We start from the raw sequence: 16,782 nt of genomic DNA on the forward strand, positions 1-16,782 counted from the left end.
ACAAGGCCAGAGAGACAGATATTAATATGGGAAATAAAGAACAGAGTGACAGGAAGAGGCAGAGAGTACAAATCTAAAAGTAAATCGGCAGATAAGGCTAGACGCGACAAAAATAATAAAAGAACAAAACTAAAGGCTCTGTACCTCAACGCATGTAGCATTCGAAACAAAACAGATGAACCGATAGCACTTAATTATTTCTATTTACGCTGAAAGCCATTACACAGATGCGGCTTCAGAATGACATAGATTGGGACCCGAATATTGAAGGGTACGTGACATTTAGGAAGGGCAGGAAGTTAGGAAAAGGTGGAGGGGTGGCTCTGTTAATTAATGATGGTATTAGCACATTAGAGAGGATTGACCTAAGTTCAGGAAACTAGGATGTAGAAGTGGTTTGGGTTGAGATGAGGAATGATAAAGGCAAGAAGTCACTTGTGGGAGTGGTGTACAGGCTCTCTAATTGTAACTACATGGTAATACAGGGCATAAAAGTAGAGATAATGGGAGCTTGGCAGAAAGGTACAGAAATAATTATGGGGGATTTTTATCTACATATATACTGAAAAAATCAGTTGGACAAAGGTAGCATAGATGAGGAGTTCATAGAATGTTTTCAGGATAGTTTCTTAGAACAGCAGGTTCTGGAGCCAACCAGAGTGCAGGCTATACTAGACCTGGTATTGAGCAACGAGATAGGATTAATTGATAACCTCCTAGTGAAGGCACCTAAGGCAGCAATGATCATGTTATGATTGAATTTTACATTCATTTTGAGGGAGGAATGAGTGCTTTCAAGACTAGTATTTTAAACTTAAATAAGGACAATTATGAGGGCATGAAAGGAAAGCTAGCTAAAGTGAATGGGCAAATGAGGTTAAGGGATATATCATTAGAAGTTCAGTGGCAGACATTTAAAGGGGTATTTCAGAATACTCAGAATATATACATTCCAATGAGAAAGAAAAATTCCAAGGGGAGGGCCCCATTGTTAACTAAAAACATTAAAGAAAGTATCAAACTTAAAGGAAACGCATATCGTTACGCAAAGACAGGTGACAGGTCGGAAGACTGGAAAAAATATAAAGAACAACAAAGAATGACTAAAAGATTAAGGAGGGGGAAAAATTAGAGTATGAGAGAAAGCTAGCTAGTGATATAAAGACGGATAGCAAGAGTTTCTATAGATACTTAAGAAAAGAGTTAACAAAGTGAGCATTGGTCCGATAGAGTGTATGTCTGAGGAATTGATAATGGAAAGTTGGGAGATGGTGGATGAATTAAACAGGTACTTTACTTCAGTCTTCACTACAGATGACGTAAGTAACATCCCAGAAATAGCTGTAAATCAGGAAATGGAAGAGAGGGAGGAACTCAGGAAAATTACAGTCACCAGGGAAGCGGTATTGAACAAATTGTTGGGGCTGCGGACTGACAAATCCCCAGGTCTGGATGGACTTCCCCCTAGGGTCTTGAAAGAAGTAGCTAGTGAGATTAATTAATGCATTGGTTTTACTTTTCCAATATTCCTTAGATTTGGGGAAGGATCCATTAGATTGGAAAATAGCGAATGTTGCTCCTTTATTCAAAAAGGGAGGGAGACAGAAAGCAGGAAACTACAAGCCAGTTAGCCTAACATCTGTCATAGGGAAAATGTTAGAAACTATTATTAAAGAAGCTATAGCAGGGCACTTAAAAAAAAATTAAAGGCAATCAGGCAGAGTCAACAAGGTTTTGTAAAAGGGAAAACATGTTTAACCAATTTATTGGAGTTATTTGAAGGAGTCGCATGTGCTGTGGATAAAGTAGAACCGGTGGATGTATTGTACTTAGGTTTTCAGAAGGCATTTGATAAAGTGCCAGATCAAAGGCTTTTGCAGAAAATAAAAGCTCAGGGTGTAGGGGGTAACATATTGGCACGGACAGAAGATTGGCTAGCTAACAGGAATTAGAGAGTTGGCATAAATGGGTCTTTTTCTGGTTGGCAGGATGTGACAAGTGTGTGCCATAGAGATCAGTTCTGGGGCCTCAACTTTTTACAATTTATATAAATGACTTGGATGAAGGGACCGAAGGAATGGTTGCTAAATTTGCTAACGACAAAGGTAGGTAGGAAAGTAAATTGTGAAGAGGATTTAAGGAGGCTTGAAGTGACATAGATAGGTTAAGTAAGTGGGCAAAGATTTGGCAAATGGAATATAATATGGGCAAATGTGAAATTGTTCATATTGTAAGGAAGAATAAAAAAAAGCATATTATCTAAATGGTGAGAGATTGCAGAGCTCAGATTCTGAGTGTCCTAATGCATGAATCACAAAAGGTTAGTATCCAGGTACAGCAGGTAATTAAGAAAGCTAATAGAATGTTAATGTTTATTGTAAGGGAATTGATTACCAAAGTAGGGAGATTATGCTTCAGTTATACAGGGAATTGGTGAGATCACATCTGGTGTATTGTATACAGTACTGGTCTCCTTATTTAAAGAAAGGTGTAAATGTGTTAGAAGTTCAGAGAAGGTTTACTAGACTAATATCAGGAATGGGCAGCTTGTTTTGTGAGGATGGGTTGGACAGGTTAGGCTTGTATCCACTGAAATTTAGAAGAGTAAGAGCTGACTCTTAATTTAATACTCTTAATTTTCTTAATTTAATTGAAACCTTTAAGATCCTGAGGGGTCTTGACAGGACGGATGTGGAGAGGATGTTTTCTCTTAGGGAGAATTTAGAACTAGGAGGTCACTGTTTAAAAATAAGGGATGCTCATTTAAGGCAGAGATGAGGAGAAATTTTTCTCTGAGGGTTGAGAGTCTTTGGAATTCTCTTCTTCAAAAGACAGTGGAAGCAGTGTCTTTGAATATTTTTAAGGAAGAGCTAAATGAACTCTTGATTAACAAGGGGGTGAAAAGTTATCTGGGGTAGGCAGGATTGTGGGTTGAGGTTACATTCAGATCAGCCATGATTTATTGAATGGCGGAGAAGACTTGAGGGGCTGAGAGGCCTACTCCTGCTCCTAATTCATATGTTCATATGTATGTGCACAAATGCCACTGGGTCCCCCAAGGTGCTTTCTAGAAGCCAGCTGCATTGCAAACAGCACTGCTGGGGTTCAATAAGGGCCATTTCCCAGAAGAAAAACAAAAAACATCTTCTTAAACATTGGTCTTGGTGACTGCTGAAAGTTTTCACACAGAATCACAGTGCAGAAGATGCCCTTCAGCCCATCGAGTCTGCACCGACACGGGAGAAACACCTGACTTACCTACCTAATCCCATTTATTAGCACTTGGCCCATAGCCTTGAATGTTATGATGTGCCAAGTGCTCATTCAGGTACTTTTTAAAAGGATGTGAGGCAACCTGCCTCCACCACCCCCCCAGGCAGTGCATTCCAGACCGTCACCACCCTCTGGGTAAAAAGTTTTTTCCTCACATCCCCCCTAAACCTCCTGCCCCTCACCTTGAACTTATGCCCCCTTGTGACTGACACTTCAACTAAGGGGAACAGCTGCTCCCTATCCATGACCCTCATATTCATGTACACCTCGATCAGGTCACCTATCAGTCCTCTCTGCTCCAACGAAAACAACCCAAGTCTATCTACCCTCTCTTCATAACTTAAATGTTTCATCCCAGGCAACATCCTGGTGAATCTCCTCTGCACCCCCTCCAGTGCAATCGCATCCTTCCTATAAAGTATAAGTACTTTAATTGCAATGGAGAGGGGTAAAAAGCATACAGTTTTTAAAAATTAAATATGACATTTAATATGACGAAGTAAATAAAACAAAGAAAAGCTCCCACTCACCAGCAGCAATAGGGATTCCTAGCAGGTTATAAAATAAAGCAAAAATAAAATTTATTCGAATTCGACGAACGGTCTTTTTTGACAAATCAATACTAGCTACGACATCCAGCAGATCATTCTGGGGGCCAAACAGAGAATGCATGAAACCGTAAAATATAAATGAAAAGATATGTTCAAATAATAATTTTGTATTTCTAATGACTAGTTTTATCCTGGGTCTATCTTTGCAATAAAATGTGGACAATCTGAGAACAAAACTTAAGAGCTAAATATTATATGAATATTAACACTGGCTCACTCTAATAAGCACAACATCTGCTGCTTCGATAGCCACATCTGTGCCGGTTCCAATAGCAATTCCCACATCAGCTTTTGCCAGGGCTGGAGAATCATTCACTCCATCTCCAACCATTGCTACAGTTTTCCCCTGATTCTGAAGTTCCTGCACTTTGGCTACTTTATGTGAGGGAAGAACTTCTGCAAACACCTTCTTGATGCCAACCTTAAAAAAATGGAAGCACAAGCATAAAAGGATAAAGAGTTTCTTGTATATAGTTATACCAACTATAAAAATCTAAACCAATTTAAATTTCTGCGATTAGGAGCATTAAATGGGACAAGTATCTTATTAATTCATGTATATATTTCCACTGGGTCTGGGGACTCTTAAAAATATTACTTTTGAAATAAGAGAAACTTGAAATGAACACAAAGACCTTCACCTCTGAGGAGATGGCAGTGTATAAGGTCTTCTTATGAATATACTGTATGTACTAAATGGTCACCTCTAGTAGAACATAGTAAAGAGACTGGATGCTAAGAAAGCGGGGTACTCATTCCATAATTTCAATGGGAATCTTCCAAAAGGACAAGGATTGTGCCCTGAATCCCTGAAGATGATTATTTCAAAACAAAATTAAATGTGCCTGTTCACAAAGAGAACCACTGTGGGAAGCTTCCAGATCTTCTGAGGGGATTGAGACCCTGATCTTGTGGCTCAGTTGGCCACACTCTCACCTCCGAGACAGAAAACTGTGGGTTCAAGTCCCACACCCGAGACTTGAACACAAATATCTAGGTTGAAACTCCAGTGCATTAGAGGTTACAATTTTCGGATAAACTATTAACCCAAGATCCTGTTTGCTCTCTCGGGTATGGATGTTAAGGATCCCATGGCACTATTTCAGATAACAACAGAGGAGTTGTACACGGTGTCCTGGCTAATATTTGTCCCTTGCTCATCATCAATAAAACATTATCTGGTATATATCACATTGCCATTTATAGGAGCCAGGTGTGTGCAAACTGGGTGCCGCTATTCCTACATTACATAGAAACTAGGAGCAAGAGTAGGCCATTCGGCCCTTCGAGCCTGCTCCGCCATTCATTATGATCATGGCTGATCATCCAACACAATAGCCTGCTCCTGCTTTCTCCCCATACTCTTTGATCCCTTTCGACCCAAGAGCAATATCTAACTTCTTCTTGAAAGCATACAATGTTTTGGTCTCAACTACTTTCTGTGGAAATGAATTCCACAGGCTCACCACTCACTGGGTGAAGAAATTCCTCATCTCAGTCCTAAATGGTCTATCCCATATCCTCAGACAGTGACTCCTGGTTCTGGACCTGCCCACCATTGGGAATATCCTTCCTACATCTACCCTGTCTAGTCCTGTTAGAATTTTATAGGTTTCTATGAGATCCCCCCTCATTCTTCTGAACTCCAGCGCATATAATCTTAATCGACTCAATCCCTCCTCGTATGTCAAACCCGCCATCCCAGGAATCAGTTGGGTAAACCTTCGCTGCAAGTACATCCTTCCTCAGATAAGGAGACCAAAACTGCACACAATATTCCAGGTGTGGTCTCACTAAGGCCCTGTACAATTGCAGCAAGACATCGCTGTTCCTGTAACTCTTTCGAGTACAAACCCGTTCCCATCTGTTTCAGATGAAGTCACATTGTTTCCCATTGTGAGATTTGAACTCTTGATACTCTTTTGAGTAAACCTGTTTCCATCTGTTTCAGATGAAGTTACATTGTTTCATAGTTTGCCATTGTGAGATTTGAACTCTTGATCTTGGGGTTACAAACCCAGTACCATAACCACTTGGCTATTTAGGCCAAGCATCGCTGTTCCTGTACTCGAATCCTCTGGCTATGAAGACCAATATACCATTTGCCTTCTTTACCGCCTGCTGCACCTGCATGCTTACTTTCAGCAACTGGTATACAAGGACACCCAGGTCTCGTTGCACATTCCCTTCTCTCAATTTATAGCCATTCGGATAATAATCTGCCTCCCTGTTTTTGTTACCAAAATGGATAACCTCACACTTATCCACATTATACTGCATCTGCCATGCATTTGCCCACTCACTCAGCTTGTCCAAATCACACTGAAGCATCCCTGCATCCTCTTCACAGCTCACCCTCCTACCCAGCTTTATGTCATCTGCAAATTTGGAGATATTACATTTAATACCCTCATCTAAATCATTAATATAAATTGTGAATAACTGGGGTCCCAGCACTGATCCCTGAGGTACCCCACTAGTCACTGCCTGCCATTCGGAAAAAGACCTGTTTATTCCTATTCTTTGTTTCCTGTCTGCTAACCAGTTTTCTATCCATCTCAATACACTACCCCCAATCCCATGCGCTTTAATTTTACATGCTAATCTCTTATGTGGGACTTTGTTGAAAGCCTTCTAAAAGTCCAAATAAACCACATCCACTGGCTCTCCCTCATCAACTCTACTAGTTACATCCTTGAAAAATTCCAGAAGATGTGTCAAGCATGATTTCCCTTTCATAAATTCATGCTGACTCTGTCCAATTCTGCCACTGTTTTCCACGTGCTCAGCTATTAAATCTTTTATAATGGACTCTAGAATTTTCCCCACTACCGATGTCAGGCTGACTGGGTCTATAATTCCTTGTTTGCTCTCTGCCTCCCTTTTTAAATATTGGGGTTACATTACCTACCCTCCAATCTGTAGGAACTGTTTCAGAGTCTATAGAATCTCGTAAAATGACCAGCAATGCATCCACTATTTCTAGGGCCACTTGCTTAAGTACTCTGGGATGTAGATTATCAGGCCCCGGGGATTTATCAACCTTCAATCCCATCAATTTCCCCAACACCATTTCCCTACTAATACTGATTTCTTTCAGTTCCTCCCTCTCGCTAAACCTTGGTTCCCCAACATTTCTGGTATGTTATTAGTATCCTCCTTTGTGAAGACAGAACCAAAGTATGTATTTAGTTGGTCTATTCCCCTGTTTCTGACTGTAAGACATTTGTCTTCACCAATCTTTTTTCTTCACATACCTATAGAAACGTTTACAGTCAGTTTTTATGTTTCCTGCAAGCTTACTCTCGTACTCTATTTTCCCCTTATTAATCAATCCCTTGGTCCTCCTTTGTTGAATTCTAAACTGCTCCCAATCCTCAGGTCTGTTGTTTTTTCTGGCCAATTTGTATGCCTCTTTCATGGATCTAATACTATCTCTAATTTCCCTTGTAAACCATGGTTTGGCCAACTTTCCTGTTTTACTTTTGTGCCAGACAGGAATAAACAATTGTTGCAGTTCACCCATGCACTCTTTGAATGTTTGCCATTGCCGATCCACCATCATCCCTTTAAGTAACGTTTCCCAATCCATCATAGCCAACTCATGCCTCATACCGTCGTAGTTTCCTTTATTAAGATTCAGGACCCAAGTGTCAGAATCAACTAAGTCACTCTCCATCTTGATGAAGAATTCTATCATATTATGGTCGCTCATCCCCAAGGGGCCTCGCACAGCTAGAACGCCAATTATTCCTTTCTCATTACGCAATACCCAGTCGAGGATGGCCTGTTCGCTCATTGGTTCCTCAATGTATTGGTCCAGAACAACATCCCTTACACACTCCAGGAATTCCTCCTCTACGGTATTGTTACTAATTTGATTTGCCCAATCTATATGCATATTAAAGTCACCTATAATTACAGATGTTCCTTTATTACATGCAATCTCTAATTTCCTGTTTAATGCCATTCTCAACATCACCACTACAGTTTGGGGGTCTATATACAACCCCCACTAATGTTTTTTGCCCCTTAGTGTTTCTCAGCTCTACCTATACAGATTCCACATCGTCGGAGCTAATATCTTTCCGCACTATTGTGTTAATTTCTTCTTTAAACAGCAATGCAACTCCACTGCCGTTTCCATTTTGTCTGTCCTTCCTGAATACCCCTGGACGTTCAGTTCCGATACCTGGTCACCCTGCAGCAATGTCTCCGTAATCCCGACTATATCATACCTGTTTACATCTATTTGCGCGGTTAATTCATCCACTTTATTGCGAATGTTCCTCATGTTAAGGGACAAAGCCTTAAGGCTTGTCTTTTTATTACTTGTCCCGTTCCTACTATTTTTCATTGAGGCCCTGTTTGATTCTTGCCCTTGATTTCTCTATCACTTTTCTTATTCCACTTTCAGTCTTTTGTTCTTGTCTTTGATTCCCCTTTCTCTGACTCCTTGCATAGGTTCCCATCCCCCTGCCATTTTAGTTTAAACCCTCCCCAACCATTCTAGTAAATGTTCCCCCTAGGCCACCAGTCCCGGTCCTGCCCAGATGTAACCCGTCCAGTTTGTACTGGTCCCACCTCCCCCAGAATCGGTCCCAGTGCCCCAGGAATCTGAAACCCTCCCCTTCACACTCTCTCTTCAGCCACGTATTCATCCGATATATCCTGCTATTTCTACTCTGACAGGCACGTGGCACTGGTAGTAATCCTGAGATCACTACCTTTGAGGTCCTACTTTTCAACTTACTTCCTAACTCCCTATATTCTGCTTTTAGGACCTCATTCCTTTTCTTTTTTACCTATGTCATTTGTACCAATGTGTACTACGACCACTGGCTGTTCACCCTCACCCTTCAGAATGTCCTCCAACCGCTCTGAGACATCCTTACAACATTCAAAGGTACCTCATTGGCTGTAAAGTGCTTAAGAATGGGTCTCAAAGTATAAGTGTAAGTCCTTGTTTTATTTTCCTTCTCCTTGGCATGTCACCCTTCGATTGGACTTTCCAACCTCATTAGCATTGCAGGGCACTTAGCTGCAACTTCAGTGGGCCCAGTGCCTATCGCCTCACAAAACAGGACCTTCCTGCAACCCCATGCACACTGGAGGGGGTCAGCGTGTCTCAGCACTTAATAATGGATTGTACCTTCTCTCAGGTTTTCAGTGTCCTGAATTAAGGGATCGAGTCAGTAATCCTATTATTTCTGATTGCCTTGGGAACTGATTCTTCTTGAATCTTTCATTAGCAATACATTTTTACAGTAAAGTAGTTAATTATAAAGCACTTTTGGATACCTGAGAGCATGATTTTCTTTAAATGCAAGTTCTTTACAATTCTGTCCCATGCTAAGAAACCGGATTTTGGTCACTGGCGACTCACCACCTGATCATCATAGGTTTACTAACATGGGGCTTCAAAGCACCTGGCGCACTAACTTAGCCTGTCTTTGATCACTTCCATTCCCCAGGTTCAGAGGGAGAGGGGAAGGGGAAACATAGAAACTAGGAGCAGGAGTAGGCCATTTAGCCCTTCGAGCCTGCTCCGCCATTCAATATGATTATGGCCGATCCTCTATTTCAATGCCATATTCCCACTTTCTCTCCATACCCCTTGATGCCCCTAAAATCCAAAAAATTATCAATTTCTTTCTTGAATATACTGAGGGACCCAGCCTCCACAGCCTTCTGTGGGGGAAAATTCCACAGGTTGACCACCCTCTGAGTGAAAACATTTTTCCTCATCTCAGTCCTAAATGGCCTGCCCCATATCCTGAGACTGTGCCATTGCTTCTAGACTCCCCAACCAGAGGAAACATCCTCCCTGCATCCAGTCTGTCTAGCGGTTAGAAATTTATACGTTTCAATCAGATCCCCTCTCATTCTTCTACACTCTAGAGAATACAGGCCCAGTCGAACCAATCTCTCCTCATACGACTGTCCTGCCATCCCCAGTATCAGCCTGGTGAACCTTTGCTGCATTCCCTCTTTGGCAGGTCTATCCTTTCTTAGGTAGGGAGACCAAAACTGCACGCAATACTCCAGGTGTGGTCTCACCAAGGCCTTGTATAATTGCAGTAAGACATCCTTACTTCTGAACTCAAATCCTCTTGCAATGAAGGCCAACATACTATTTGCCTTCCTAATTGCTTGCTGCTCCTGCCTATTTACTTTCATTGACTGCACAAGGACACCCAGATCCCTTTATACATCCACATTTCCCAATATATCATCATTTAAATAAAACTCTGCCTTTCTGTTTTTCACACCAAAGCATATAACTTCATATTTGTCCACATCATACTGCATCTGCCATATGTTTGCCCACACACACTTGTCTAAATCGCCCTGAAGCCTCCTTGCATCCTCCTCACAATCCCACCCAGTTTTGTGTTGTCAGCAAACATGCAAATACTGCATTTGGTTCCCTCATCCAAGTCATTTATATATATTGTGAACAGCTGGGGCCCCAGCACTGATCCCTTCACTAGTCACCACCTGCCACCAGGAATAAGGCCCATTTATTCCCACTCTCTGTTTCTGGTCTATCAACCAATTCTCAATCCATGCCAGTATATTACCCCCAATCCCATGTGCTTTAATTTTGCCCACTAGCCTCTTATGTGGGACCTTATCAAAAGCCTTCTTGAAATCCAAATACACCACATCCACTGGTTCTCCACTATCTATTCTACTAGATACATCCTCAAAAAACTCCAGTAGATTAATTAAGCATGATTTCCTTTTCATAAACCCATGCTGACATTGTCTAATCCCTTAATGCTTTCCAAGTGTTCCATTACCAGATCTTTTATAATAGGCTCTAGCATTTTCTCCACTACTGATGTTAGGCTAACTGACTCTCCCTTTTTTAAGTAGTGGAGTAAATTTTGCCACCCTCCAATCTGTAGGAACTGCTCCAGAGTCCATAGAATTTTGGAAGATGACCACCAATGCATCCAATATTTCCAGGGCCACTTCCTTTAGTGCTCTGGGGTGTACATTATCAGGCCCTGGGAATTTTTCAGCCTTTAACCCCAATAACTTCCCTAGCACCATTTATTTACTAATACTGATTTTCTTCAATTCTTCCCTCTCACTGGACCCTTGGTTCCCTAACATTTCCGGGGAATTATTTGTGTCCTCTTTTGTGAAGACAAAACCAAAATACGTGTTCAATTCTTTTGCCATTTCTTTGTTCCCCATTATAATTTGCAACGTTTCTGACTGTAAGGGGAGGTGATGGCGTAGTGGTATTGTCGCTGGACCAGTGATCCAGAGACCAAGGGTAACACTCTGGGGACCTGGGTTCCAATCCCACCATGGCAGGTGGTGGAATTTGAATTCAATAAAAAAAATCTGGAATTAAAAGTCTAATGATGAGCATGAAGCCATTGTTGATTGTTGTAAAAACTCATCTGGTTCACTAATGTCCTTTAGGGAGGGAAATCCGCTGTCCTTACCTGGTCTGGCCTACGTGTGACTTCAGGCCCACAGCAATGTGGTTGACTCTTAAATGCCCTCTGAACAATTAGGGATGGGCAACAAATGCTAGCCTAGCCAGCGATGCCCACATCCCATGAATGAATAAATAAAAGGAACTACGTTTGTCTTCGCTAATCTTTTTTCTTCACATAATTATAGAAGCCTTTACAGTCAGTTTTTCTGTTCCTTGCAAGTTTACTCTCATACTCCATTTTCACCTTCTTGATCAATCTTTTTGTCCACTTCTGCTGAAATCTAAACTGCTCCCAATCCTCAGGCTTGCTGCTTTTTCTGACAATTTTTTATGTCACCTCTTTGGATCTAATAATATTCCTAATTTCTTTTGTAAACCAAGGTTGAGCCACCTTTCCTGTTTTACTTTTGCTCCAGACAGGAATGAATAATTGTTGTAATTCATGCATATGTTCCTTAAATATTAGCCATTGCCTATCCACTGTCAACCCCTTTAGTAAGGTTCTGCAATCCATCATTGCGAACTCACGCCTCATACCCTTGTAGTTCCCTTTATTTGGATTCAGGATCCTAGTTTCAAATTCAACTTCTTCACTCTCCATTCTAATGAACAATTCTATCATTTTATGGTCGCTCTTCTCCAAGGGAATAACAAGATTGTTAATTAATCCTTTTTCATTGCACCATACCCAGTCTAGGATAGCCTGCTCTCTAGTTGGTTCCTCAATGTATTAGTTTAAAAAAAAGCCATCACATACGCATCCTCCTCCACAGTATTATTGCTCATTTGGTTTGTCCAATCCATATGTAAAGTCACCCATGATTATAGTTGTACCCTTATTGTATGCGTCTCTAATTTCCTGCTGAATGCCTTCCCTTACATTTCCATTATTGTAGACAATCCCCACCAACATTTTCTGCCACTTGGTGTTTCTTACCTTCACCCAAATAGATTTCACATTATGATTTTCTGAGCCAATATCCTTCCTCACTATTGCATTGCCTTTACTAACAATGCTACCCCACCTCCTTTCCCTATTTGTCTGCCCTTCCTAAATATTGAATACCCCTGGGATGTTCAGTTCCCATCATTGGACACCCTGCAGCCATGTCTCCAGAATTGCAATTATATCATAACCGTTTATATTTATTTGCATTGTTAGTTCATCTACCTTATTGAGATACATTAAGATACAATGCCTTTAGACTTGTCTTTTTAACCTTGTTAGCCATCTTAGCTTTATTTTGCACCATGACCTCATTTGTTTCTCGGCCTTGTTTTTTCTGCCTTCCACTTTTGCTTCTTACTTAACTGTCTTTTGCTTCTATTCTTGTTTCCCCCTCCTTTGTCTCCATGTTCAGTTTCCCACCTCCCTGCCATTCTAGTTTCAACCCTCTGTGATCGCACTAGCAAATGGCCTTTCCCAAATTCAGATTCCTGGGACATTGGTCCTGCCCAGGACTGGTCCCAGTCCTGCCCAGATGCAACTCATCCTGTTTGTACTGGTCCCACTTCCCTAGAACTGGTCCCAATGTCCCAGGAATCTGAATCCTTCCTCTCTACACCATTTCTTCAGCCATGTATTCATCTGATGTATCCTGTTATTTCTACTCTCACTAGCATGTGGCCTGAGGTTACTACCTGTGAGGTCCTACTTTTTAATTTATGTCCTAACTCCCTATGTTCAGCTTGTAGGGTCTCATCCCTTTTTTTCATCTATTTCGTTGGTACCAGTATGTACAACGACCACTGGCTGTTCACCCTCCCCTTCAGAATGCTCTACAGCCTCTCCAAGAAATCCTTGACCCTGGTACCAGGGAGGCAACATACCATCTGGGAGTCTCTTTTGCAGCCGCAGAAACACCTGTCTGTTCCCCTTACTATTGAATCCCCTATCACTATAGCCCTACACTCTTCTTCCTCCCCTCTTGTGCAGCAGAGCCACCCATGATGCCATGGACTTGGCTTCTGCTGCTTTCCCCTGAGAAGTTGTCTCCCCCAACAGTATCTAAAACGGTATATCTGTTAGAGAGGGGGACGGCCATAGGGGACTATACTACCTGCCTTCCTCTATTCTGCCTGGTGGTCACCCATCCCCTTTCTGCCTGTTCAGTCTTTACCTGTGGTGTGAGCACCTCATTGAACGTAGAAGAGGAAAGGGTGAGGGCAGCAGGGCAACACCGAGCCGCGAGGGCAGCAGGGCAACGTGGGGCTGCAAGGGTGAAGGAGTATGGGGAAGGGAGGGGGAAGGCGGGGGAAGAGAGGGGGAGGGGAAGGCAGGTAGAGAGAAGAAGGGGATGAGTCGGGGAAGGGAAAAGGGATGAGGAACGAGTGAGCGAAGGTGTACAGGAACAGAGAGAGGGAAACAGTGAGGCCCCAAGATTTGAGCATTTTTGAAAGTAAAACCTGTTCCAAGCCAAAATCAGCTAACTTACGCTGGACTCATGCACTTTTTATGGCAAGTTATAGTTCCCTTTTATTTCTCCCAACTTGTTTGAATTCTGAGAGATCAATGCTTGAGCATTACACTACTAAAAAGAGATCACTTCTTTCCGTATCAGAATTATAGTCTCATATAAAACTAGGCCTATAATTTTACCACTAAGATAATGGAGCTGGATTCAGTATAATAAATACAGCAGCTGGTTGTCTTCCACAATCAGAACTAAAGACAACCAATGATGATACTGACAGAGGTCAAAAAACAAGCAGACTCTCTGCTCTCTCAGATGGGGTTTCATGGAAGGATGTTCCCAATGGTGGGGGAGTCCAGAACCAAGGGTCACAGTCTGAGGATAGGGGGTAGGCCATTTAGGACTGAGATGAGGAGAAATTTCTTCACCCAGAGGGGTGAACCTGTGGAATTCGTTACCACAGAAAGTAGTTGAGGCCAAAACATTGTATGCTTTCAAGAAGGAGTTAGATATGGCTCTTGGGGCGAAAGGGATCAAAGGATATGGGGAGAAAGCGTGAGCAGGCTATTGAGTTGGATAATCAGCCATGATTATAATGAATTGCAGAGCAGGCTCGAAGGGCCGAATCACGTACTCCTGCTCCTATTTTCTATGTATCTATGAAGGAAAAAAATTGATTACAAAAGTAATAAACCAGATGTAGTGTGTACTGTATATGGGGATCAATCAAGCTTTATTAAAACCTACCTGGCTGGCAATTGATGTTGCTGTTTTGTGGTTGTCACCTGTTATGAGCACCACATCCACTCCCATGCTGTTCAAGGTGCACACGGCCAGTGCAGCTTCTGGTTTGACTGTATCCGCAATTGCTATCATTCCACAAAGCGTACCTTTGCAGAGCAAAACATATAATTTCGCTGAATATTAGGAAATGCCACCGAAATCTCACGAGATCACACATCTCACAGAAATGTGCACACACGATATTTATATCAATTGCATTTGCACTCATACAAAGTAATTCATGCTTTGATCGATTCAGTATACTGATCAATATTAATCATCTTTCTCTATATGTTTTCCTTTATTAATTTTGAAGCAGAATGGATAAAATATTTGTCTAAATTTCTTACAGTATTACTATTTAGTGTAGGATATTATTAACTACCAATAGTGTAACTAGTATAGTACAAACTCTCCCCACACCCCGATCCAAATTCCTGATAAAGCTCAAGTATTTTCTGTTTATTTCAAGTTTCCAGTGTTTTAACTCCTTTCTCCCTATTTTCTAACTTTGTTTCTTTCCCATTGATTTTCATGGTTTTAGCTATTTAAAAACCTTTTAATGAGATGATCTTTGCATATTTTTCAGCAATTTCCAGCTCCATTATACTCCTTATTTTGACCATTTATACATTGGGTGTACTCTGCATGAGTCAGTGTTCGTAGGTAGTCAGTGTTCTACCTGCTGTTTACTGGCCCTCCTTTCTTTTAGTCAGTCCTTTCAAGGCATTCACCCAAAACATTAACCTGACTTATCCGTTTATAGATGCTGTATATTTCTTTTAATAAAAAAGAGCATCCAGGCAGAACATAAATAGTTCAAAGCATTCAAAAATCTTTAATCAAATAATTGAATCTAGAACAATTAGGGAAATGTTGATTAATTCCAGGCATGTATGGGTCATAAAGGGTTACCTGCTTAAGGTTAGGAGGTCAGACACAAAATATCTAAAGTCCCATGACCAGTGTCTGATTTATCTCTGTGCTCATAAAAAGGGAAGAATACTCTACTTGCATTCAATCTTTAAAAAAATCAGGGAATCACACCTAAATGAATAGCATTATTTTGCAAGGAAAACTATTCTTTTGCCTCCAAAAATGTCAATTATAGTCCTGGAACCTATAAAGTTTAATTTTGAGGGCCTTCTCAAAGCCAGAAAATATGTACAATTAGTGGAAACTCGCAACAGTGATTAATTTAATTTGGCGCATGGTCAGATTTATGGGTGGAGTTGGCTTTCAGCATTTTAAACCAGTGCAAAATTTGCACTGGACATAATTTCTGCTTGAAATTCATTAGTCTTTTGTGCTAGTTTGACCGATTTAGTACAAATTGAACTCAGAATATTAAAATAATCTAGCAGAAGCTCCATAATTTTTTCTGGAACTTGCAGTTTTGTTTTGCTGAATGCAGCAGGAAAAAGTAAATAATACAAAATAATTAAATTAGATTATGCAAGATAGCCTGCAATTAAATTTTTAAAAATTTGTTCATGGAATGTGGGAATTGCTGGCAAGGTCAGCATTTATTGCCCTTTTCAAATGCTCTCGAGAGTGCTGGTGAGCTGACTTCCTGAATTGCTGCAGTCTGTATGTTATAGATACGGCCACAGGCAGGGAGTACCAGGGTTTTGACCTAGTGATAGTAAAGGAATGGCAATATAATTTCCAGTGTGTGACTGCAAAGGGAACTTGCAGGAGGTGGTGGTGATCCCAAGTGCCTGCTGCCCTTGCCTTTTTAGATGGTAGAGGTTGCAGGCTTGGAAGATGCTTTTGAAGGATCCTTAGTGGATTGCGGCAGTGCATCTTGTAGATAGTACACATCACTGTCACCGTGCGCCGGTGCATTTTAAAGGTGGAGGGTAGGGTGTCAATTGGTCAGGCAGCTTTCTCCTGATTGGTGTTGAGTTTCGAGTGCTGCTGAAGCCACACTAATCCAGGCAAATGTATTCCATCACACTCCTGATTTGTGCCTTGTAGATTATGGAAAGGCTTGGGCAATCAGGAAGTGAGTCCCCCATTCAATAATTCCCAGCCTTTGACCTGCGCGAGGAGCCACATTTTTAAGCAGCTGCTTCTGCCGAGTTTCTGAGGTCAATGGTGATTGTTGGTCGGGGATTCTGCAATGGTTGTTGTTATTGGAGGCCAAGCATCTTAGTTCTAGGACATCGCTGCAGGAATTCCTCAGAGCAGTCCAGAAGCTGTTGAATATCAAAGGGAGGTGGTTACATTCTCTCTT

At 41.4% G+C, this 16,782-nt stretch overlaps 1 protein-coding gene across 1 annotated transcript in view; it reads right to left on the bottom strand.

Moving 5' to 3' along the window:
• LOC121284434 (copper-transporting ATPase 2-like) overlaps positions 1-16,782 on the bottom strand; it is a 144,545-nt gene that overhangs the window by 16,638 nt on the left and 111,125 nt on the right. The window contains exons 17-19 of the mRNA XM_041199895.1: positions 14,508-14,650; positions 4,102-4,305; positions 3,804-3,921 (exon numbers count right to left, since the gene is read on the bottom strand). Coding sequence (XP_041055829.1) covers positions 3,804-3,921; positions 4,102-4,305; positions 14,508-14,650 — 465 coding nt within the window. The remainder of the gene's footprint in view (positions 1-3,803; positions 3,922-4,101; positions 4,306-14,507; positions 14,651-16,782) is intronic.

This window comes from Carcharodon carcharias, chromosome 11 (assembly GCF_017639515.1).
Source record: "Carcharodon carcharias isolate sCarCar2 chromosome 11, sCarCar2.pri, whole genome shotgun sequence".
NCBI lineage: Eukaryota > Metazoa > Chordata > Chondrichthyes > Lamniformes > Lamnidae > Carcharodon > Carcharodon carcharias.